Here is a 25,213-nt window from a genome sequence, read left to right on the forward strand (position 1 = left end):
TTTTGCAGTTTAATCTTTTAATTCACGAAATTAGAAAATCTTGGAAAAATACCAACTGATGAAAAATACCACATTTCTTTTGCAACAAGTTTTTTTGTCCCTCATCTTTGACTTATGTCAATGTTTATAACTGTTTTTTATAACTCTCATGTAATCGCTTATTTAGCGTCGCTTTTGGTTAGGCATTGATATTAACATGCTGAATGGCTTATAAAATGTTAGAGATGTTTTTGGGAATTAATCTGTTTAAACTGTCGATCAAACAATACACTGATTTACACCCCAGAAACCTCACTTTTTTGGATTATTCTAAACGGTGTTCCTTCTGATATGCAAGTCTTTTCTCTGGTAAGGCTATACACTATAAGTATTGAAAACAGAAATTTGAGTTTAAAAAATATCCGAACTAGACTGCAGTTTAGGTGTATTTCAGGTAAGCATACACCTGAGTTCTATCTGAAATTGCAATTACAACAACAGGCTTCAGGGATTTTTAACGATCTTTGTTAAAGGTTACTCTTGAATTGCTTTCGAACACGCCATCTAAATACAGCAATAAAAAATGGTTCAATATCAGCAATGCGAGAATGGTCATAATTATGAGTTCCCATACGCTCAATATGCGACCCAGCGGGGTCTGGTGTTTCTCGCACGCGACCCAGATTGGTCTAACCCGCCAATGCGCAACCTAAATGGGCCTGGACTCCTGGTGCGTGACGCAAGTATGCTTGATGCCGCTGCACGGCATATGCATGTCATTAACGAGAGCTGGCTTGGGTCGCGCACCTCAATTTTGGTGACTTTATTCAGAGCCATCTTCAAAAGTCATTTGTTCGTATAGTGAAAAAACTCCGAGGCAACGATTTTTATTTGAGGTTAGACGGTATGGTGCGATATGGATTTACATATAGATAAATAGATCATCATCTCATAATAATGAAACAATAATACTCAACAGTATACAAAAGAATAGACAGCAAAAATAGGATTCAAAAAGATTGTCAAGTTTGTTCACACGCTGAAGAGAAGGAGGCATTTTGAGGTCAGCGGCACTCAGTAGTTGCCTGAAACAAAATAGAATTTTAAAAACTTGTTTTTGGAACACGTTTTCTATTTTTTAAAGTTTTGTTTTTCAAAACTAGCAGAACACGAAATGTATCTTGTTGGAGCTTTTAATTTCAGACAATGCAAGGTCAAGTGTCTTTTTCCTGACAAACCATTAAAATGACACTCAATTGCCAACAAACATTGTAAACTTTCTGGTTCTATTTAATTAGTATTTCGGGTCGACATGTTTTTGGAAAATTGTGGAAGAAATGCGCTGAAGGTTCGGCAATTGCAGCTCAAAATCCGTACATAATCTTTCCCGCTGCAACGTAATGAACCTATTTGGATGGTCAATTTGTATCAATTTGCAGCCGTACGTGAATTTTGTATCCGTTAATATAGCAAAATTGTTCTATAACTCAAATATGCGTAAATAATACCCTAGTCGATTCAGGATGTTAATCTTGCAAGATCTTGCAAGATTATGCATAATATGTTGCAAGATCTTGCTAGATTAACATCTTGTCTCGACTAGGGTATCCAATAGATGGAACCCAAAATCACGTAAATTGAGCACATTTCCTGTTTGTTTTTCGGTACTCGTTATTAAGGGTTTCGCTTTGCCCATTGGGATCCGCTTCAACCCATCATTAGCTTTGATGCACCGAAAAGCAATAGTTTTATATACACATAAAAAGCCGAGAACATGTCATTTAACTTAAGGTGACAGAAATGTTTCAGATGTGACATTCGTGTTGCATACCTTCTAGGACCTTGGTGATGACATCCTCGTACTTGATCATGCCCTGGTCATCTGCCATGCCCTTGAGCACCATCATGACTGCCTCCTCGTCACACTTTTCCCCCAACTTCATCAGCACCTGCTTTATCATCTCAAACTCCACCAGACCAGTATTTGCATTGTCCATCACACACTACACAAAATAAAACACTGTATCATATTGTATATTACATGTCCAAATATATCTAGATGAAAAAAAAACATTAACGTCGGAAAAATTGCTCTGGAACGACTAGTGGGAGCGCGAATCTATTGCTGCCTGCTTCAGTCGGGGGGGGGGGGGGGGTGAGGGTAACTAAATTCACTAAGGGGGCTTCAAATGACGTGATTAGAGGTTATTATATACCACTAAAAACACTGAAAAAAGTTAGGATCTATTCTGTTTCGGCCCCCCAGTGTTTTTTTTTGACCCCCAGTAACAAATTATAGGTTGTTATATAGCACGCTACTATGTAAGAAAACAGCACGTGCGCCTGAGGTCATAAAAAATTTATGCTAACTTAGCTGGGGGGCCAAAAGAGAATAGATCCAAAAATTAAAGTGAAAAAATGGCACCAATTTCGGCGCTTTTCATTTACAGTTTAGTAGTGAAACGCCGCCAATTGAGTTCAGCTGCTTAAAATATTGAATGAGGGAGAAATTTAGATCACGCAAAACGAAAAAAAAGTCAAGGTCTCAAAAGTCACTCGCAAAGTAAAAACGCTCAAGCGAAAATTTTGCAGAAAAAAGACCAACACGTTTACAATAATTGCTTCAAACTTCGTTCGAGAGAAATTAAACGTTCGAGAGATTTAATTGGGGTGAGCATGAGCACTTTTTTGAGCCGATTTTTAATTCCCAGTCAAATGCTAATTTGAAAAATCTTGCTTAATCATACAAATTCCGTACTTGTGGCCCATACAATCAGGTCTTGAAGTTGCTCAAATATTGCGGCAGATGGCTTAAAATTGCCCAGCTCAATCAAAAAGTGAGAACGAATGGAAATTTCCCACTATGATTTCATGACACCTTTTGGGTGCTGATATTTTGATTGATTACTTCCCTCTTATTGGGTGAGATTCACAAATAAAAGCAGGAATGTTTAAGGGGCTCTGGCCAGTAGCTTTAGTATTCACAAGAATTGATCAGTTCAGGAAACAGTCAGTGAATTCACCTCAGAAAGAATGAGCCCACGATGGCACTTTGATGGCACTATCTTTAGAAATATAGATTAAAATTTATATGGTACATAGTAATTTAGCCCCTATTGCACTAACTTTAAAGCCTTCCATGAAGTCTGCCTTCTTCAGAGGGTTCTCAATCTTTTGTAGGTCTAGCATCATTGGAACAAACTCTTCAAACTTGAGGGCTTTGTTTGGGTCGTCCTTTGCACCTGCAACCAAAGATTCCAATTTATTCAGCAAGTAATCGAGTCTTAAATTTTTTGGAACCTTATTAGTAAATTATGCAAGGATTGAATTGTCAAATAATTGCAATGGGTCTGGGAAATAAATCTGTACAGTTCAAAAACTCAAAGACTGCATAAAAATTTTGCGTGAAAATTTGTTCTTTTGTGATGAATTTATATCAAGTCCCACGGACCGCTGATAGGTATTGGGGGTTTTTTTCCAAGGAGTTTTTTTTTACTAATTAAAATTAGGTGCGTTCTTCCCTAACCGGACTGCAATACAGTAAATGCTGAAAATAAAATTCTATTGTAAACAAATGAAATTGCACTTATTTTTGTATACCATAGAAAATCTTTGACTTACCTGTAATTCTATTGGCATCTTTAACTGTGCAGTCAGTGCCCATGGCCCTAGCTAAGTCGCCGATGTCACTGGCCTTCAGGGTTCCCTTTCCCTCCTTGTCAAACAGGGCAAACGCATCCCTCAACTCGTTCAGCTTCTCTTCGGACAGTTTGTCCATGTTCCTAATGCTGCTGCTATCTTTTTGCTTCTGCTGAAATAAATCGCTATTATGATGAAGCGAAACTTAACACTAGAGCATAATTATTAAAAATGGTAAGTATCTTTGCTCTAGCGTATCATCTATTCCCTAGTTTTTCACCGCAGATCCCACACTTTTTAGTGCAGATAACAGAATAACAATTTTCTTAGGCATAGAACTTCAACGCTTTTCCACGGTGTTTTTAGAGCGACTAACCTTATGCGTTAGTTGAGTTTTCATAAGAGTTTAGCGAAAATTCTTGCAATAAAATCTTGAATCAAAACCCCAAGCGTTTTTCAAATAGTTTGCATTTTTCATGATCAATGCCTAAAATGGAAAAAATCAGTTATAGTGCATACTGTGACTGAATAAAAAAATCTTACAACCAGGTAATGAATGAATAATGGCGATTTCCTCGAGCTGAATTTATCAAACTTGCATAACCAACAGTCATCTTAAAACTTTGCATTTAAATAGCCAAAAATTGCTATAAATTTTGATAGCCTAATCTTGCCAACTGTTTAGAAGAGTAATTATTATCAAAAGCTGTAACAAACAAATTCCAAAGTCTAATCTGTCAACTGATCTGTAGGTTTCGGCCAGGTTTTTGTTTTGAAAATGAAAGAAAAAGATTTCAAAAATTGAGTTAACTTAATTTAAATTTTAACTGACAAACAGAGTTTGCCAATATGAAGACCTCATTGTGTTAGTCCATCATGCAAAAACGTTGTGAAGACCCGCTGGAGTGGGTCAAAAAAGAAAAGGTTCCTATAAGTAAATAACTTCCTAATCTGCGAGAAAATATTTATAATCAAACAAATATAGCTTAACAAACCTAATTAAACCTAATGTTGGCAAGGGTGTTCATTAGAAAGCCTCGCTTAGTTTGATATATTGTCCAACAAGTCTAAGAAACAAGTCTGAGAATTAAAGTCACGTACTTTTACGGGACTTTTAATAGCTGCGATATGAGTTTTTTTGGGTTTGACCTTGACAAATGCAGTTTATTAAATTTTAATCGTGTTGCCATCGGTGTTATTATAAACAAAGTCTACGTGTGTAGCAAAATTTTTCAAAAATTGCTTTTAGCGTAAATTTCATAAATTTTGAACCAAGAGAAGCGAAAAATGAATATTATACTGTAACAAAGCCTCACTGACAGCTGCATAAATTACCATTTCTGCTCAATTAAATTAGGATTCCACTTTTCATGAAGTAAATAAAAGTTTTCTTTTTATTAAATTCTTCATTTTCCGGTTAAATTCTTAATAATTAGTTATTTTACCTATTATTACCGATGCTAGTAACACTTGATCAAAGGTAGATATTACATTAAATTATTGCTGTCTTTAATGTAGCTATCTAGGCAGATTCTCAATTTAGGGAGTTAAGAAATTCGTCGAGAGCTGATTTTTAAAAAAAATGAGCAAAACTTACGTACAAAAGAACCTAATTCGAAGCTTATCGATGAGCTTTTGTTTCAAATAACAGAAAGTATTCAAATTTGATTTAGTGATTAGTTCTGGAAGGACCAACTTACCTGGTATGAAACTAAAACTAAAAATAGTTAGAAATTCCAATTCAGGTCAGTGAGCGAAATCAAGGACTAAAGAAATCAACACGCCCTAATCTAACCTCAGCGGGAAGTCCAACTGTAAATAAGGAAACGTATGAAATCGATAAATCTCTGGGAATATAAAAAGTAAATCCACCTGGTTACAATCAATAATTTCTCCTCTTGACCCGGGCTAAATTTTATTACAACTCACTTGTTATTAATGAAACATGTATGAGACAAACCCACTCTTATCGCTACTGGCACCTTTTCATGTAAGTGCTCTGTCATAATACGTGTAAACCTAGCCTGACCAACTGTCATTTCTGCCTTTAGTTATGGTTCAAATTGTCCGCCTTTCTGAAAGCCCAAAATCAGAAAGCAGCAGTAGCACGCAAAAATAGACCATGCCCCAAAATTTCAAAACGGGTTGTCGGGTGGGTTTTAAAATCAGATTAGCACCTGTGGCCTTACCCGGTAGGTCCGTCTTCATTTTAAGCCCTTTTATAAACTGGAGAGGAGTCAAAATTTGGTCACGTGGTCTGTTGTTATTATTGCAGGGCTGTTATTAACTTCTGCTACATTTATCCCAGCTTCTGATCGTGATAAGACTTTAATTCTTCTCGAATGTTCGCAAACAAGGTCCAAATGGTACTAGTAAATTCTAATAAAGTATGACAGACTAGTTGGGCTGAGGCAGGCCGCATGCGAATTATAGTAGTTAGTTTGATCCAGTCAAAAATGATGCTTGAATTCCAAACGTCAGAAAAACAGCCATTACATTTATGCTAGCTTATATAATTATCGCTAAAAATAAACCCAAAACTAGATTCCCCAGTTTCTCAAAATACTCAGAGTTCGGCATTATTTATCTCCAAACATGCCTAGAAAATTTTAATTTCAATAATATTATTAAGAAAAATGTCCGTACAAAAATATACAGAGCCACTTGAATTTGGTATGAATCTTGGAGTAAAAAGTGTTCTTCTCCCTTAAACGGAATTGCGATCGCTATGATTGTGAATGGCTCAGTTCCCAAATATAGCAAACTCATCATATTTTATATCACAGACAGTTGTTGAATTTAAGGTTTAACAAGGAGGCTTAGTAAAACGCTACTTAATGTCCCGACCCCTCTAGTCCACAAAAATCCTAAGTCAAAAAAATCAAATCTCTTTGACGTTTGAACATTAAAATTGCTAGGTTTTTCAATTTGGCATAGGCTTCAGTAGAACCTAAAATCCCAAGTTCAAGACTTTGTCTGAATCAAGTTCTCTTTCGTTGTTCGCAAAAATTTTGAAGTTTTGTCAGAACAATCTGCATGTACAAAATGGGAGGTATTGCTTTTACGTTTTGCTTGGAAGTTATAACTGCCACAATCAGTTTTACTATGCTAAAAACTTAGTTTAAACAACTTAATTGTTTAAAAAAGCTCTTATCTGAACAAGTTTTTTCAAAAGGAAGCGTTAGAAAAAATTAATTCGACAAAATATTAAATTCATTCAAAAAATTTTTATGTAAAATTCAGAAACAATACGCTGTTTGCTACAAAACAAATTATTTTGCGCAGGTATGGTGGAAAACTCAATGAAAAACAATCGAAAAGAGATAACTATCTACAATCTTCTGGATGAATTGTTTTCTCTCTGAACACTTGAAGCCAATTTTTAGTTTGACAAAAAGCACAATAACAAGAGCATGATGGCAGCACACGCTCCATGATAAGCAGTGAAAGGGTGCTTTCTCACCAAATGAAGCAGTTTCAATATGAAAAATTGAGACACATTTTCCAACACCCTCCACACCAATTTTTCATTTTTATGTGAAAATTTCTAGGAGCCTATGACAAAGTTTAAGACCCAGATTACAGTTGTTCGCTGATTCCTGTGGCAAGCACTTGAAGGCCTGTACAAATATGAAACTCGACCGATAATAATTAGTATATCAAAAGTGTTAGCTTTGAAACTCATCCCTTCATCGCGATAGTTTTTTTAATTTATCTCTACATCTCAGCAAATTTAAATTGAATCATGTGGCAACTGATTCGATGAAAGAATATATGTGCGTATAATCAGAGATATCTGACAGAAAACCCAAGACGACAAAATTCCTTCTCGCTTTATGTGTTTTCTGAATATATCTGCTAATCGCTGTTCGAAATCCTGCTGAATTTTCATTAGAAATGGCTCCATTATCTGTAAATTGAAATTAACGGCAGCCAACCCCTATTCTCTTGGCAGAAATTTTGTTCGAAACAATAAAGTATGAAACATATCACAGCTAAATCTTGGTCTAAAAATCATTATTAGACCACAGAACGTAAAATAATTCTCGCAGTTGAACAAGGAAGAAAAGAATTTAACGAGCGGTCACTATGAATAGGTCATTTGTTTTCCGCAGTTGCAATCTAATCTACATCGTTTGAAGAAAAAAAATTTTTGGTTCCTCAAAAGATTTTTTTGTTTTGCCTTTGTTTAAAATGGAACCTTGCTGCCGACTCTTTGTCTGAATTTCAAATGTTTTGTTGGGACAGCAGCTTTATTTCATGAAACATCTTCATAGTGGAAGAAAAAAGTTTAAACTTTAGATTGTTTTCCAGTTTCTCTCGCATCACTTAGATCAAATGCGATCCAATTCTCCCAAGCATCCAGTGCAAAAAACTAGTAGTTTTGACTCACCCAAATATTAGTTATAATTATGCTCCGTAGATCGAAAAAAACACTGATTACGTTTTAGGTCTGATTTTTTCTATTACAAAATTGAAACAAAGGTCAAATCTTTCTCCTGGTGGAGCCATAAATTTGTAAATGCATGGATTACCTGATTCAAATTTGTGTATTGAGCTCAACATACTCAATTAAATTTAAATTAACCGGAACAAAAATATAATTCAGTTATAATTCAGTTGATGAGAAAAGATTGCTTCGAATGGATAAGAAACAACAATGATTACATACCACAACAACAATGATTACAACGACAACAACAAAATCAATAACAAGAGCAGCAAAAAAAACGTCATCAGCAGCATCAACATCATGATCATCATCATCAACATCAAGAACAACAACAGGAGCAACAGGAGCAACAACAACAACAACAACAACAACAACAACAACAACAACAACAACAACAACAACAACAACAACAACAACAACAACAACAACAACAACAACAACAACAACAACAACAACAACAACAACAACAACAACAACAACAACAACAACAACAACAACAACAACAACAACAACAACAACAACAACAACAACAACAACAACAACAACAACAACAACAACAACAACAACAACAACAACAACAACAACAACAACAACAACAACAACAGCAACAACAGCAAAAACAACAACAACAACAACAACAACAACAACAACAACAGCAACAACAACAACAACAACAGCCGCAATACCAACAACAACAACAACAACAACAACAACAACATCAGTACTGAAAATGACTTGAAGAGCCGTGCAAGGTAATCTCTAAACTAACCCTATTTATATCCGAAGTATTAAAAAAACATGAATGAAAACAACTTTCCGTATAAAACTAGAGAAAAGGTGGCCGGGACAGACAGTTGGCGAGAGGTAGGTGCAGGCTTGTAGGTTGTATGGGAGTAGATTGGAAAATAGGCGAGGGGTGATGTCGAGTGTAGGCATGTGAGTGACGGGGAGTTAGTTGGGGCGACTGACTTAGGTTGGGGGTTGGTAGATAGATAGTTACAGTGAGAGTGGTTGACTGGGTAAGTAGGTAAACAGACGGTGAGATATCTTTTGATTGTTACCGGAAGAAAACTTAATATATCACTATGACTTTTGGCAAAAAGCATTACCAGTGGATCTTAATTACTATAGATTAGAAGATACACTACTCTTAAAATTCACTGATCGAAAACAGACCAATTAAAACAGATCTTTAAATCATTTGTCAGTTTTCGAAAACAAAGAAGTCAAAAGTCAAGGTATGGACAAACATGCTTCAGCTAGAAGGTCATAGTCATTAGATTATCGAAACCGATTCGGCAAGTCTTGCAATATAACACTAGAACATCTTCACCTTAATCAGAAATATATTTAAACAAGGCGGCTCGGTAATGTGCGATGGCACATAAGGTTCCGACCCCGCCCATCCACAATTTTGGCATAAATGTCTACCAAATGAGGAACAGATAGAAAAACCCAAAAATAAATTTTTGGGAATCCCAAAAAACCCAAAAAAGCCCGTATTTTTCGAAAAATTGTGTATGAACGATAAGATAGCCTCCAAAGCAAATAACTCAGTGGAGTAAAAACTGAGGCATTAGGTTGCTGTGATATGCCAATATTAAGAAAGCGAGTCAAGACGAACAGCAAAATCAAACAACAACAACAACAAACATTAATTACATCAAAAATTTTATGTCCGTTTAAAATAACAAAATTTAATAACGAAGTCAACATACCGTCAGATAAACTTAAAACTAAAAAAAATAACATATAAACCACCAGAAAAGATATGGACCAGTCCATAAAAAAGTTTTGTAACAATTAGACAATAAAGAACAAAAACAGTAAAGTTAAAAAATTCGCTTATTTTTTTTAAAACAATTAACTTCAAAGTAATGAAAACCATTAGAAATCAAGTAAAATATCCCAAAGGGTTACGATTACCGAAACTTCTGTAAAAGGGCATTAGGATCTGCCCTTATTAATTTTTTCAAGCGGCTAAAAGGAACAACAAAAAACAACAAACAAAAATTCAATTGAAACTTTCCAGAAAACGCTGTCAAAATCGTCAAGCCATGTTTTGGCCCTCAAAATTTATTCGATTGCGCCTTCTTCAAACATCGATAATATAGTATGTGGCCATTTATTAGTGAGACTAGGTAAAAAGCAGACAAAAAGAGAAAAGGGCAAAAGTATGAAAAAATTTTGATTTTTTTTTCGAAACAAAATTATATCCAAAGTCATGAAAGACGTTAATTATAAAATAAAACAATTAAATAGGTTCGTTCATTCATCCAAAGGAAGCCTTTGAGACCTGCAATTGTCCAGAATATGTCTTGCGTCTACAAAAAGAACTTCAAATATGACAAATTAATTTACTATCTTTGTGAAAAACCGGTGTCGAAGTCAGTAAGGTCATAACGCATTCTTTAAAAAAAAAAATTGGGATATCAATCCCCTTTGACACCTTCCCTTCAAACCCATAATGTGATATTTGACCTGTAATTAACGACATTAGGCAACAAAAAGAAAAATAAAAAGAACAAACTTGCGATGTTAAAAGTTTTTTTTAGTTTTGGAAAACGATTGTTTTCAAAGTCATGAAAGCCATCAGCTACCTATTAATATCAGAATATCGGCTCATCTATTCTTCCATGAAAAACCAGTGAAACTTATCACTATGCAGGAAATTTTATACGACCGAAACGACAAAGTAAAAATTACAGATAAATACATAATTAAAAAATTCCTTAATTAATTTCTTAACAAAAGTCCATAATTAATTTCTTAACAAATAAGTGTCGAAGCCGTTAAAACGATAACCTATATCTTTCAAGATGTTCAAATGTTCAATTTCGTTTTACTTTGAACGCTAATAATCTGATATGAGAACTGCCAATAATGTGTTAATGTGACTAGAAAATGTGGAAAACTGGCAAATATCTAAAAACAAAAAGAATCTGAAATCTAGTAGTATCAAGGCCAGAAAACAATAACTTCAGGCTTAAAACCGCAAGTGAGACTATATTTTAAATCAGTATAATGAAGAAGCATTCTTTCTTTGCTGACACTAGGCTACAAGTTGACCAAATTAAGAAAAAAAATAGAAGAAAAATTCATTATGCCATTATTTATTTAAAAATCAATTATTCTTAAAAGTCGAAAGGATCATAAACTTTCAAGTAAAAAACTAAATGCATCCGCTTGGAGCTGCTTAGGAAGCGAATTGGACCTATCACTCCTGAGCTTTGATTTGATATGTTCTGTTCTTTATTATTAAAAAATGTCTATTTTTTTTAAAAAAAGACAGACTGATTACAATCCGAATTCTTATTGGATTGTAACAGTCCAAGATTGGCCCAAAACTAGCCCGGCTAATTTTTATTGTCCGTTAGGAACAATTGATTTTTCGAATGTTGTAGATATGGATAATTTGTTAGTTGAAAACTCTAAAATAATTTCTGCATTTTTGATAATCAACGAGTAACGTTAGCAAGCTTTAATTACAGACTATTCTCAGCGGAAGTTGAAGTAGGAATAGCCCCCTTCTACAAGATTGTATTAGTGTTGTTCGGGGTTGTACCGCCGGCAAATTTAATCATAGTGGACTAAAGTAGCTTATTTCGAGTTGTTTTGATGAAAAAGGCTAAATTTTGAAATATTTATCCAGTTTTTGACCAATAAATTAAATCAGAATAATCAACAATGCTTATTTGTCTTTGAAAATAAAGTCAACGAAACTATTCTTGAAATTTTTTTACAAATTTTAGCAAAATTGACGAAAATTTAGGCAAAAATTTCGGAAAATGTGAATAAAAACAACGTGAATTCACTCTACTTTTCTCAGAATTTTAAACGTCGATAACTCCCTGTAGAAAACGAAAATTTAGAAAATCTTTTTAATTCCACATTCTACGCTAGACAAGCTTTCCAATGATACCAGTCTCAACTCTCTACGATGAATATATCGATCGGCGAAAATTGACTGAACAAAAAAAAACCCATATGAGTATATAGTTCCTCCCCCCCTCATGAGTGGTCGGAAAAAAAAGAATTGAAACCTGACAAGACTAGTCAAGAGGAGGAGTGGCGAGAAGTGACGGACTGACTGGGGTCAGGTAGGTGAGAGGATAGGTAGCTGAGAGCAGGTTTACGGCGCTACTGTTAGGTAAGAGGGGGACAATTAATTAGGTTTGGGGGTAGATTGTTAGGGGCGGGGGATGGAGCATATATATATATATATATATATATATATATATATATATATATATATATATATATACATATACATGTATATATATATATATATATATATATATATATATATATATATATATATATACATATACACATACATATATATATATATATATATATATATATATATATATATATATATATACATATACATATATATATATATATATATATATATATATATACTAATATAAATAGGCACGGTGTAGCCACGTGGGGAAGGGGAGGGGAGGGTAGGTAGGTGGTGGGGGAGGGGGGAGAATAAGCGAGGCGGAAGGTTAGGGGTGTCTCGTGTTTTCATTGTGAAGATGGACTGTAATGGCAAGAAAATTTTTCAAAAGAAACTTTTAACCTTGAGTTTTACCACCAGTTGCTTATTACCATTTTTTAGTAATTACGCTATGATTAAATTCCTGTGTTCGAAAACGGGTTTCAATGTTCAGATACGAAAGACATAGTTCAAGTTCTGAACAAACTTGCTTCAACTACAGAACCTGTAGAATAGACAGACTCCTCTTCGAGTTGTAAAATTTATATAAAACAATACTCCACTCCGAGTCGTAAGAACAACAACTATTTCACATCCTAGAGGGCAACAAGGTAAATTCAACCGAGCTGTTTAGTAGTGGGAAAATCTACGGAAAAGAAAAATGCAGATATTGAGCTAATTAATGGGAAATGTGACAGATGATTAGGGAAAATTATTTTTTGAGAGCAAAATGTAATAAAAAACAAAAAGCATTAAAGCAAAATTTAATAAAGAAAAATGTAAATGTAATCAAAATTTAGAAGCAACGGCCATAGATTGTAAAAACAATTGTTGTCGGCAATATTATTATTTAGTTTCACTCTACTACCCGGGTTGAGAAATTGCGACGAAATCGAAGCAATAACTGTCGTTTTTGGTCGACTTTTGTCGATTTCGTCGGTTTTTTTTTGTAGGAAAAGTCGATTATCCACGTTTTCGTCGGTATTGTCAGTATTTGATGTAATAAGTGTCGATTAGCGTAGTTTTCGTCGGTATTGTCGATTTTGGCAGTAAGAAGTGTCGATTATCGTCGTTTTTTGTCGGGATTGTCAGTCTCAATTTGTTTTAAATACAAAAGAAATAGAGTAAAACTAAGGGACAAGTGATGCAGTGGAGGCGAAGGTGGCTAGAAACATAGGGGTCCAAGGCTCGAATCCTGGCAGGGACTGTCCGGTTTGTGAGATTTTTAGAATGGCAAAAACCGACGATTCTTACGTTAAAATCCCGACGAAAACCGATCAAAACGACGAAAAAACGTAAGGGCTTTGATCGGTTTTGGCGAAGTAAAAGCGACAAAAACCGACGATTTCTTATGTTTAAATCCGAAGAATTTCTCAATACGGGTAACGAAAATCCTTGTGTTTCAACCAGAATAATAGCTGGTTGCTGAGATAATATGAGATGGCATTCAAGTTCAGTTTTGCTATAAAAGAATTCCGGCAAAAATTTTTGAAATAAGAATTCTTTCAATTTTATAAGTGTTATCCTCTTGTCAAACACTTAAAATAACAATATTTATGATACTACGCAATAGAAAATCATACATCATGTCGTGCAACAATCAAGTCAGAAGTGAAACTTGAAAAAACATTGACTTTTGTCCTTATCGCAACCAAAACGAGTTGGTTGTTCCCGCAACTTAAAACTGATATAAAAACTTAACATACTGTCTAGAACCCTGTAATTGAATCCTTATCTACATTTTCTTACATTTTATGGTTTACCCCTCGTTCAAAGAACAAAACCTTCTTTCCCCAAAACAATTTTGAGGACAAAAGTCTCCCCTGTTACCGGCAAATAGTTTCTTTGTTCCACAACTTGTGCGACGCACTGAAGAGAGCATCAGCGGTCAGTCCATCATGTGCCGAGCACAGTAAACGGAACCCGAAAGCTGGCAGCCGGTCAAGACAAAGAAAAGACACAGAAAAGACACAGAAAAGACACAGAAAAGACACAAAAAAAAGACAAGCAATTTTTTCAGCGACAAAGCCAAGTTTGGGTTACAAACGTCACCCCGACGAGAGGATCTAGTTTTTTTTACTGGTTTCAGACGTCACCAGCAGAAGTCCGCCCGAGGTCTCAGACGTTACCTCTGATGTCCTGTTCCTTGGTTAGAGCCATCCAAAATCTCCAAAAAATTGATATTTGTCCCCCAAAAAACATTATTTGTTACTATAACACCTCGATTAAAAAAACTTGACTAGTTTCATTATTTTCAAAGCGAGCTAAGGCAATTTTCTCATTTTTGAAGAAAAATCTGCGAAAAAAAAACATAAAAAAAAGAAATGTTCCTCAAATCAGAAAATTCAAAATACACAATTTAGTTTTCTGACTACATATCCGTTTCAATTGCGGAAAAAACTATTAAAGCACTTTTTTGAATTGGTTTGTAATCAAACAGAAAGCTATTTGCATCGATATATCCAATCAGTATCATATAAATAAGAAATGTCGGAGAAAATTTTTTGAATTCAGAAAATTCAAAAAACACAATTTTGTTTTCTGACTACATATCCGTTTCAATTGCAGAAAAAAACTATTAAACCACTTTTTTGAATTGGTTTGTAATCAAACAGAAAGCTATTTGCATCGATATATCCAATCAGTATCATATAAATAAGAAAGGTCGGAGAAAATTTTTTGAATTCAGAAAATTCAAAAAACACAATTTAGATTTCTGATTACATATCCGTTTCAATTGCGGAAAAAACTATTAAACCACTCTTTTGAATTGGTTTGTAATCAAACAGAAAGCTATTTGCATCGATATATCATATCAGTATCATATAAATAAGAAATGTCGGAGAAAATTTTTTAAATTCAGAAAATTCAAAAAACACAATTTAGTTTTCTGACTACCTATCCGTTTCAATTGCAGAAAAAACTATTAAACCACTTTTCTGAATTAATTTTCGATCAAACAAAAAGCCCTTTTGATCGATATATCACATCGGTATTATATCAATAAGAAATGTCAGAAAAAGTTTTTTGAATTCAGAAAATTCGAAAAAGACAATTTAGTTTTCTGACTACATATCCGTTTGAATTGCGAAAAAAACTAATAAACCACTCTTCTGAATTGATTTTCGATCAAACAAAAAGCCACTTTGATCGAAGTATCACACCAGCATCATATCAATAAGAAATGTCAGAAAAAATTTTTTGAATTCAGAAAATTCAAAAAACACAATTTACTTTTCTGACTACATATCCCTTTGAATTGCGGAAAGAACTATTAAACCACTCTTCTGAATTGCATTTCGATCAAACAAAAAGCCACTTTGATCGATATATCACATCAGCATCATATCAATAAAGGCGTCAGAAAAAATTTTTTGAATTCAGAAAATTCAAAAAACACAATTTAGTTTTCTCAATCCATATCCGTTTCAATTGCGGAATAAACCAATAAAACACTCTCTTGAAATAGTTTGCAGTCAAACAGAAAGCCAGTTCCATAGATTTATTCTATCAGTTCATATAAATGAGAAATGTCAGAAAAAATTTTTTGAATTCAGAAAATTCAAAAACACAAGTTAGTTTTCTGACATATTCATTTGAATTCCCAAATAAACCACTAAACAAACCCCTACAAGTCATTGTCAGTCAGTTTGATAGTTTCAACTGTATAGGGAAGTAAATAGAAAGTCCTTAGGCGCCACACCAAATATCAAAACTTTCATTTGACGAAAATAAATACCATTTTAATTTTTTTTGGAAAAAACGTCCAAAATTGATTTTTTGCAGAAGTCCTCGGTCTCAGACGTTGCCTTCTGCGAAGTGCCTTTATCCCTAATGGTTTCAGACGTTACCATTAGCAGAAGAGGAGTTTTCGAAGAAAATTGGTTCCAGTAGTCACCAGAAAATTTGATATTTTTTCCTACTCTGTTATTTTGAAAGGCAGATCTCAGACGATATCTGTCGGAGAGAGCTTTGAAAGTTTAGTAGAGACAATGCATATTAAAGATAACAAAGAAGGAGTGAAAAACAACAGATAAAGTCACACAGTTTTAAAGAAAACGAAAAGGTTTTTGCGAAACCCGAAAAAAGTCAATACACCAAAGAGTTCCAAAGATCTCCACAATATGACTCGTCTCTGCAATTTTCTAGCACTCAGTAGCCCCTCTGTAACTCTTGTTGCCTGAACGTATCGTATTTTTACAAATTTCTTATCTTTAGCCGTCACAACAACAATAAACTCCTAGAAAAAGAAGAGGTTTCAAAGTTATAAATTCGCAAAAAAACTGTGAGAGGTATTTTTTAATCATAGTGCTCGGTTAGGGTTAGGGAGCTAAGGAAAGTTTCTTGGGTAGCTTTATAGGCTTGGTAATTTATTCGTATTTGAGAGAAACAGACGAGTTTATTGAAGTTTTCAAGAAAAAGGAGTTTAATGTGACAATTATTTGAGTTCTGGTCTAATTTTGGTTCAACTGCATAATTGTAGCAAGGCACACTTTTCCTGTAAACCACAGTAGCCACACATACTAGTTCAAACAGTTAACGCCAGCTATTTAAGCGAAACTGTTAATTCAACGAAAAACAAGTTCAACAAATTGAAAGTGTTAATTCAACAAAAAACAAGCAATTATTTTAGGTCTGTTGAACGAAAAACGGTTAAAACGCGCGAACGTTCGGAAAAGCTTTTAGGTTTTTTTAGTGCAAAAAGCTAGCTTTAGCACACAAAACACATCCTAGGACATCACTTTTGAGAAAAGTTGCGTCGCTGGTCTTTTGAACAAGAAAAAACTAGGATCATTAGCATTCAAACCTTAGACAACCTTTTTTCAACTCAAAAATTTGCGTCGCTCCGGTTCTCAAAGCCGTTCTTCACCTTCAGTAACGAGCTGCTTCACCAACAGCATCAAGAGTCAGCTTCAACAAAGAAACAGCCACCAAGATGTCGAAGCAGAACAGCGCTGAATGTCAGTTTGCCATCAATATGTTCAAAGCGACAGAAATGTCAATGAAGAAACTGCTCGATCTCCTTGAGAAAACTGTGGAGCAGAAAAGGAGTTTCCGATCATTGTCTTTGATGATCAACAGGATCAAAGGCCAGGAAGCGGAGCTCAAGAAACTCTCAGAGGAAGTGATGAGACAGCAGCCACATCAAAGCACTGCATCATCAATATTGAATAGGCAAACGACATTAATAACTCGACTCAATGAATTGGAACTGCAAGTCGATCTCTTGGACGATGATGGCCAGCTCACTCAGTCTTCCAGTCGCATTAGATATGATGTCAGCATGATCTCCAGCAGAAGAAATTTGTCTCAGCAATCAACACCTGCGCCCAGTGACGACAAGGAACGAATCCAGCATCAGCGCGATATCGAAGAAAAGCAGACCAGCAGTAACATCATCAATCCGCCCCCAATACCACCACGGCCAAGACAACCATCGTTGTTTCTACAAACATCTAATGAACCAGCACTTCAAATTCAACATCTGCTTGAAGCCCACCAAAGAAATCCTAAAAAGGAAGTTCATGAAAGTCTTCTAAAATCCAAAAATAACTTTGAAAACCAAATAAATGCTCCCAATCCTTTTTTCTACTTTGACAAAGATACCAGCCAGGAATTCACATCTCCTACAAGATTAGGGAAACTCGAAATTGCCTCCACAGGTCAACGAAATTGAAACAGCTCAAATCAACTTGAGTGACAACTTTAACACGTCGCAGAACCTTTTGCCTCCAATCCAAAATTTGAACCTTTCAAGCAATCACTCACTTTCAAACCCTATCAATTTGGCTGATCCAACTAACCAATTACATGCAGATGGTCTATTTGCCCAAAACTCGGCATTGGAGGAAACCTTTAATTTAAACTTGCCAAAGCAAAGAAACAATCAGGATTCATTTGCCAACAGAAATCCTTAATATCAGAATTTTCTCAATCTGCAACAGAATTTTGGACCTTCTGAAGTTCACATAGGAAAAAATGGATACCTCGATAGTCAACTTTTGAACTGTGATCGGCAAAAACTCCCCTGCTTACCCACAGTGGCAAACAGAACCTCACTTCTTCAAAGTAATACTGATAAAATAGTCTTAGAAAACGATTGCCTACAATCCAATCAATGTATTAATCCTATAACTGGGATACACTCCACAAGTGTCCCACCAATTACCACCCAACTCATGGAAAAATCGCATCAAAATACCGTCTTAAATCCTGCAGCTCCTAATTTTCAGCCAAACCAGGTAGCTTCAGAATCAAATGTAATTGCAGCTCATCTGCAATTTCCACAACCTGTGAACAGTCAACACGGCCTCGTCAGCACAGGCTTCTCAATTAATCAAAATATGGCACAGCCCTGTCAGTTGTGTAACAACCAGTTTATTCCTGGCTCTCAACTTCAATCGAACCTTCAAGCCCCAGTAACTTCCACGATCCATGTCCCAATGTGCAATAATCAACAGCTAAATCCTGTTGGACAAAATCAGTTCAGCAAGCTTCTAATCAACCAGAGTTTACTACCCACTGTCAATCAACATATTAGCTCAGTACATTCGAACACTAATGTAACACAGGAAAGAGGAAATAATGATTTCAAACATTCAATCAAATTGCCACCTCTGAAACTTCAGACTTTCAATGATAACCCTATCCACTTTCACGAGTGGATCAATAACTTCAACACAATGATTCACAACAACACTTCCATTACAGACACGCATCGTATAACCTACTTGCAGAATTCTGTAAGTGGGAAAGCAAAGGACTTGATTCATGCTTACTCCTGCGATCCATCTTATTATCAGACAGCACTGAATGAACTAATCCGACATTTCGGTGATCGCAATATAGTTGTTAATGCGTTCATTAACCAGCTCGACATCTGGCAAATGAACTTCCAAAACAAGCAAAGCTTCATTGCCTTTTCCTCATTTCTGAAAAGACTTGAGCAAGCCTTCCAATACCTTGGCTTTACAGCAGACCTCCAGTCTAAAACACTCATTAAGAAAGCCAAAGAGAAAACACCACATCATTTGATTCTGAAATGGACTGAACATTGTCTTACCGAGCTCAGCTCAGACCCGACTCTCGTCGATTTTCAACAATGGTTAGAGCTCCAAGCTCAAATCTACGACAAAGTGAGTCGAGAAAGCAATCAAAGAACCATCAGTTCTCAAGCCTCAAAGTTTGTCAACTCGAACAACGTACAAACCAAGCCATACAAAAGCAACCTCCCATTGTCAGTAAACAACGCATCAGCGGAAAACAGTAGAAAACATTGGAACTTTGCGCCTCAGCAAAAACAACCGTCAACTTCACGAAACGTTTCGAATAAATCTTTTAACACAAAACGATCTTGCGAGAAGTGCAAACAAGAACACAACATTGCCACTTGCCCTGCGTATCAGTTGTGCTCACCAGGTGATCGATACAACCTCGTCAGCCAAAGCAATTTGTGTACAAACTGCTTGAGCAACAAACACCACAAACAAACGTGCCCATCGCAAAAACGATGCCAGGTTTGCAGTGGATTCCACCATACAACTCTTCATGATCTTCAATTCCCTACAGCAGCCTTTTCTACTGAAGTTGTTTCTGGTAGCATTCCAACAGCTTCTTCTATTAGTAACGATTCAAGTCAAAATCCAAATACATCTTCTCAACAGAAAAGTCAAACAAACAAAGACCCCAACAGCCGTTATGGCCAAACTTTCAACAACCAAAGCCATCAAAACGTGCAACGACGTAATTTAAATGGCAATGCAATTAACCAATCGTTCAGCATTAACCAGTGCTCAGAAACACCGAAAAATTGGTATGAGAATTTGCAGCTTATTCCGGTTTCATTCCTCAAGGGGGATAAAGCATTCGATACCTACGCCCTCATAGATCCCGGTAGCCAATTCAGCTTTGTATTGGACGTCATAGCTAAATTTCTTGAGCTTCCCCGTGAAACTCAACAGTCAGTACCACTACAATTTCTCAATACAGAGACCAGCTTGTCCCTCTCAAAAATTGTTGAGCCAGTCACAATAACTCCATATAATTCAACTGAAAAATCGTTTGAACTCTCTCGAACGTTCAGCACCCCGTCCCTGAACGTCGCAGCTGCAAAAATTGTTGAACTTAATCAAATTTGTGATGCCTTCAACAGTTTGCGCCACTTACATTTCCCAAATATTGCCGAAGGCAAAATCGGAGCCCTCCTCGGTGTTAATGCATTCGCATTCACCTACCCTACACATGTTATACCTGGCAATCAAAATCAACCGTTTGGTGTGAAAACTAAATTTGGTTGGACCCTCGCCGGTGAATATGAGAACCGTATCTCAGCAACCACTCAGCAGCCCGCAAGTCAGCAGAAGAAGAAATTTATTTTCCATGTGTCAAGAAACAGAACAGATGAACCCGGACTTGACGAACTTGTTCAACAGTTCTGGACTATTGAAGCAGATGACATTCAGAAGGACCGTGAACAAGTTTACACAAAACAAGAAGAACAGTTTCTTGATATTTTGAAGAACTCTATCAATCACAATGGTGAGAGATATGAAATCAAACTGCCCTTGAAATCAGAAATAAAGTTGGAAAAAAACTTCTAATCTGCACTGAACCATGTCAAAAGCCTCAACACACGCCTTTAGCGTAAACCTTTGTTGCAAGAAAAATACAATAAGACTCTTTTGACAGACCTTGAGAAAAACTATGTCAAACCGGTGGAAATGCAAGATCCTCAACCAGACAGAATTTGGTACCTGCCACACCATCCTGTAGAAAAAATCAACAAGCCAGGAAAAGTCCGCCGAGTTGCAAATGCCGCTTCAAAATTCCGGGGCCAATCGCTTAATTCAAACCTTCTCACAGGACCCGATCTCCTTTATAACCCTTTAGGTGTCCTGATGAGATTTCGAGAACATCCCGTTGCAGTCCTTGCGGACATCGAAGGCATGTTTATGCAAATCGCCATCCATCAGATTGATCGATCTGCTCTTCGATTTCTCTGGTTAGCAGACAATCAGATACAACAATACCAATTTACCAAACTCATCTTTGAAGCAAATTGCTCGCCTTCGTGCGCAATATACGTTCTTAACCATTGTGCCAAAGAGAACATTCAACATTTCCCAGAGGCCCTCAAAGCCGTCAGAAAGCACTTTTACATGGATGACTACATCCAATCACATGCAACAGAAAAAGACGCTTGTAAGACTTCTTGAAACAAAACATTGTCTAAAAACAGGTGGAATTCGACTCACAAAATTTGTTTCAAACAGCTCTATAGTCCTAAACCAAATCCCTCCAGATGACAAAGACAACCAGACAGATATTTTTCGACTTCCTGGTGTTAAATGGAATCTTGAGAAAAACTGTTTTCTTATTAAACCTCTCGCTGATTTCCCAAAAGATGCCTTAGCGTACACTCAACCTAAGATCTTTAGTCTTGTCTCCTCGATCTTCGATTCAACTGGGATAATGTCGCCATCAACGATCCGTTTCAAAATAGTTCTTCAAGAACTGTGGAAACTTGGGAAAAAATGGGATGAACAAATTGCCCCTCAAGTAGTTAAACCACTTCAAAAGAATTTGAACTTATACTTTTCTTCACCAGAAGTGACATTGAACAGAACTCTCAATAAGAGCTGCCATTCACCAGAAAGTGAAAACGAAATCTATGTATTTGTCGACGCCTCAGCTGTAACAGTTGCAGCAGTTGCATACTTGAAAACAGTTCCTAACTTTGCCACTGATGTTGAAACTTGTTACTTAATAGGCAAATGCAAAGTTGCTCCAATTAAACAAATCAGCATACCCAAATTAGAGTTGGAAGCCGCAGTCATCGGAGTGGGCATCCTTTCAACCATCATGAAAGAGTCATCGTTTCACATTACTCGTTCTACACTCTGGACAGATAGTCAAGTAGTACTTGACTGGTTATCCACAACCAAGAAACAACCTGTTTTTGTTGCGAATCGCCTCAAAGAAATCCTTGCATCAACTGATGCTTACCAATGGAAACACGTTACCACCAAAGAAAATCCAGCTGACCACGGGACCCGTGGTCTCAATCCAGACGAAATACCAGCCAAGTGGCTAACAGCGCCAGCATTTCTTTCCACAAGACAGCTCAGTGCTCCTGAAAACTCTCCAAAGCCTGTGTTAGCAACGCATGAAATTTCACGCAATTTGTCGGAGCAAATAATCGACCCGACACGGTTCTCAACTTGGAACAAGTTGCTCCTGACTTCAGCAACAGTCTTCAATTTGGTCTTTCGGATTAGAAAACAAAGATCAGCAGTATATTACAGAAGACGTCATTCTTGCAAGAAATCGGCTGATCAAAATGTCGCAGCAAAATTTCTTCTTCTCAACAATCCAAGCCCTGAAACGTGGTTCCACGATAGATTCAAAGAGCAAAATCCGTTCGCTCAACCCAATGTTGGACAACAATGAAATGCTTCGGTCATGCGGAAGATTGCAATTTGCGCCAGATAACCTCGAAGTCGAGAAATTTCCGATTATACTGCACGCAAAAGACAAGATAGCGAGACTCTATATAGAGCATGCACGCAACATTTGCGTTCATCAAGGAACAGAGCCAGTGAAAGCTTTTGTGCAGCAAAGATACCAAATCATTGTCCTCAAGAAAACACTTTTGAGTATAAAGTACCGATGTTTTCTCTGCAGACGACTAGCCGCTCAAAACATTCAACCTGTCATGGCTCCCCTTCCTGTCTGCCGTTTTCCGACAGACTCTACTCAGTATCTTTTCGCGAATAGCGGAGTCGACTTTTTTGGACCCTTTTATATAGAAGATGCCAAAGGACAGATTGAAAAACACTACGGCCTCATCTTCACTTGCCCGGTTACGAGGTGTGTCCATCTAGAAGCTTGTCCAGATCTCAAAACTGACACTTTTCTAAACGCTTATCGACGTTTTGTAAGCCGCAGATGTCAGCCAACAACAATGCTCAGTGACAATGGCAAGACATTTATTGGTGCATCTGAGGAACTAAAAAGATCTGTGAAACGTCTCGACAATGACAAAATCTACAAAGCAATGGCAGCAACGAACACAACCTGGAAATTCAATCCTCCCTATGGACCTCATTTTGGCGGTATTTGGGACCGCTTGATCCAGACCGCGAAACGCACTCTATTGATCATTCTAGGCTCCAGAAGATTGTCGCTTGATGTGTTCAGGACAATTTTGGTCGAGACCGAAGCTATATTGAAAGACCACTAACGACTGTCGCTGACCTTCCGGAAAATGAAATGCCTCTCACGCCAAACCATTTTCTGATCAAAAGACCTTTCAATTCTCTCCCACCAGGAAAATTTGACAGCCAAGAACCCGCCAATTTCAAGTCTTGGAAGAATGTGCAGCAAATGGTCAACCATTTCTGGAAACGACTCGTCAAGGAGTATCTTCCGACACTGTTAAAGAAGTATAAATGGAGCGATAGTGGCCAAACACCACTGAGAGTCAACGACATTGTTTGGATTCTGAAAGATATGACTTCACGTGGAATTTGGCCCCTTGAACGTGTTCTCGAAGTCTACCCTGGAGGAGATGGACAACACCGTGTGGTGAAGATGAAAACGGCTTACGGCACGTACGTTCGCCCGGTCTCCGCGCTCGCACGCGTTTTCGCTGATTAGCCCATTTTTTCTGGACCTTTTTCCGAAACGGTTCTCTAGGCAACTTGAGTTACACCCTCTATGACGATCTGGTCAACCGTCTGTGATGAGTTAGTTGGCCTCCTTTTTCCCCTGGAGCATGTCGTGCAACAATCAAGGCAGAAGTGAAACTTGAAAAACATTGACTTTTGTCCTTATCGCAACCAAAACGAGTTGGTTGTTCCCGCAACTTAAAACTGATATAAAAAACTTAGCAAACTGTCTAGAACAATGTAATTGAATCCTTATCTACATTCTCTTACACATCACATGTCTATGTTCCATTCTCAGCAACAACATATAAGCCATGTTTTCAATTAGTGCATTGAGTTTATTGTTTTTTGAAGCGAACAAATGCATTCTGCTTGTTTAAACATTGTGTGTGGATTCTACATGCACGAATTCCACTTCTGGAACTTGTTGATAGCCATGTATAGTTTAGCTGCGCAAAAATTCCCGACCGTAGACTAGAACTGTCACAAATAACCTTTCCTTAGTTAACCAAGTGGACTTAAATGCAAAATCCCATCAAAAAAATTGGGGAGGGCCTATAACGCTCACCGTTTTACATGACATCAATTAACCAACTAGAAGTTCCTCAACCAATGATTCTTTCATGTAGTGCATGGGTTTGCAATCTGAAAATAAAAGAATATGGAACGTTAATGTACTATGGAATATTAGTTTAACAATGGAATAATAGTTAACTATGGAATATTAGTTTGCGGAGATCTTTTCCTTTTTTAATACATCAACAACAATATATGTAATAATTTTCGAGAAATTTATATTAGTAGACCCATTTACAAAGCTCGTAATTACTAAAAATTCAAAAAGAACAAGTTTTTGGTTGATGTTTACATTCTGTGCTGTGACTAATTGTTATACACATTTTGTTACAAAACCTCCACTCTAGTAATAATTTCTAAATGCCCATTAACGTATGTATACGTATTAACTTAAACGCATACATAATGTTCAAAAATAGAAAAAGGGGGGTGCACCGGTCAGAGCAGTTATGTTGAAAGCATAAAGCGGCACAGTGTTTTGCCCCCCCCCCCCCCCCCGTCTTGTACCCAGCGTTCAGGCGGAAGGAGCCTATTCACCTAAAATTTGAGTCGTTCTCCCATAAGAATATTGTCGTAACCTATAAATTTTTTCCGATGGTTAGTAATCAGTAGGTTACATGTGAGGGGATAATTTTGTATCAATATGAATCATGCTCATGGAGACCCACT

General features: G+C 36.6%; 2 protein-coding genes across 3 annotated transcripts in view; one reads left to right on the plus strand and one right to left on the minus strand.

Moving 5' to 3' along the window:
• The window catches only part of LOC142337981 (digestive cysteine proteinase 1-like), a 233,575-nt gene that overhangs the window by 25,065 nt on the left and 183,297 nt on the right, over positions 1–25,213 (plus strand). The gene's annotated exons all lie outside the window — the stretch shown is intronic.
• On the minus strand, positions 851–24,566 carry LOC142348235 (myosin light polypeptide 6-like). 2 transcript variants are annotated; one of them, XM_075399527.1, is made up of 5 exons: positions 24,537–24,566; positions 3,601–3,790; positions 3,106–3,221; positions 1,811–1,982; positions 851–1,064 (listed from the first exon to the last, which is right to left on the minus strand). In XM_075399527.1, exons 1-5 carry the CDS (start codon positions 24,549–24,551, stop codon positions 1,054–1,056), a joined length of 504 nt encoding a protein of 167 aa, XP_075255642.1. In that variant the 5' UTR covers positions 24,552–24,566; the 3' UTR covers positions 851–1,053. The 2 variants fall into 2 exon arrangements, with proteins under 2 accessions (XP_075255642.1, XP_075255650.1); XM_075399535.1 differs by lacking the exon at positions 24,537–24,566 and adding an exon at positions 4,954–4,981.

This window comes from Convolutriloba macropyga, chromosome 1 (assembly GCF_964194025.1).
Source record: "Convolutriloba macropyga chromosome 1, txConMacr16.3, whole genome shotgun sequence".
NCBI lineage: Eukaryota > Metazoa > Xenacoelomorpha > Acoela > Convolutidae > Convolutriloba > Convolutriloba macropyga.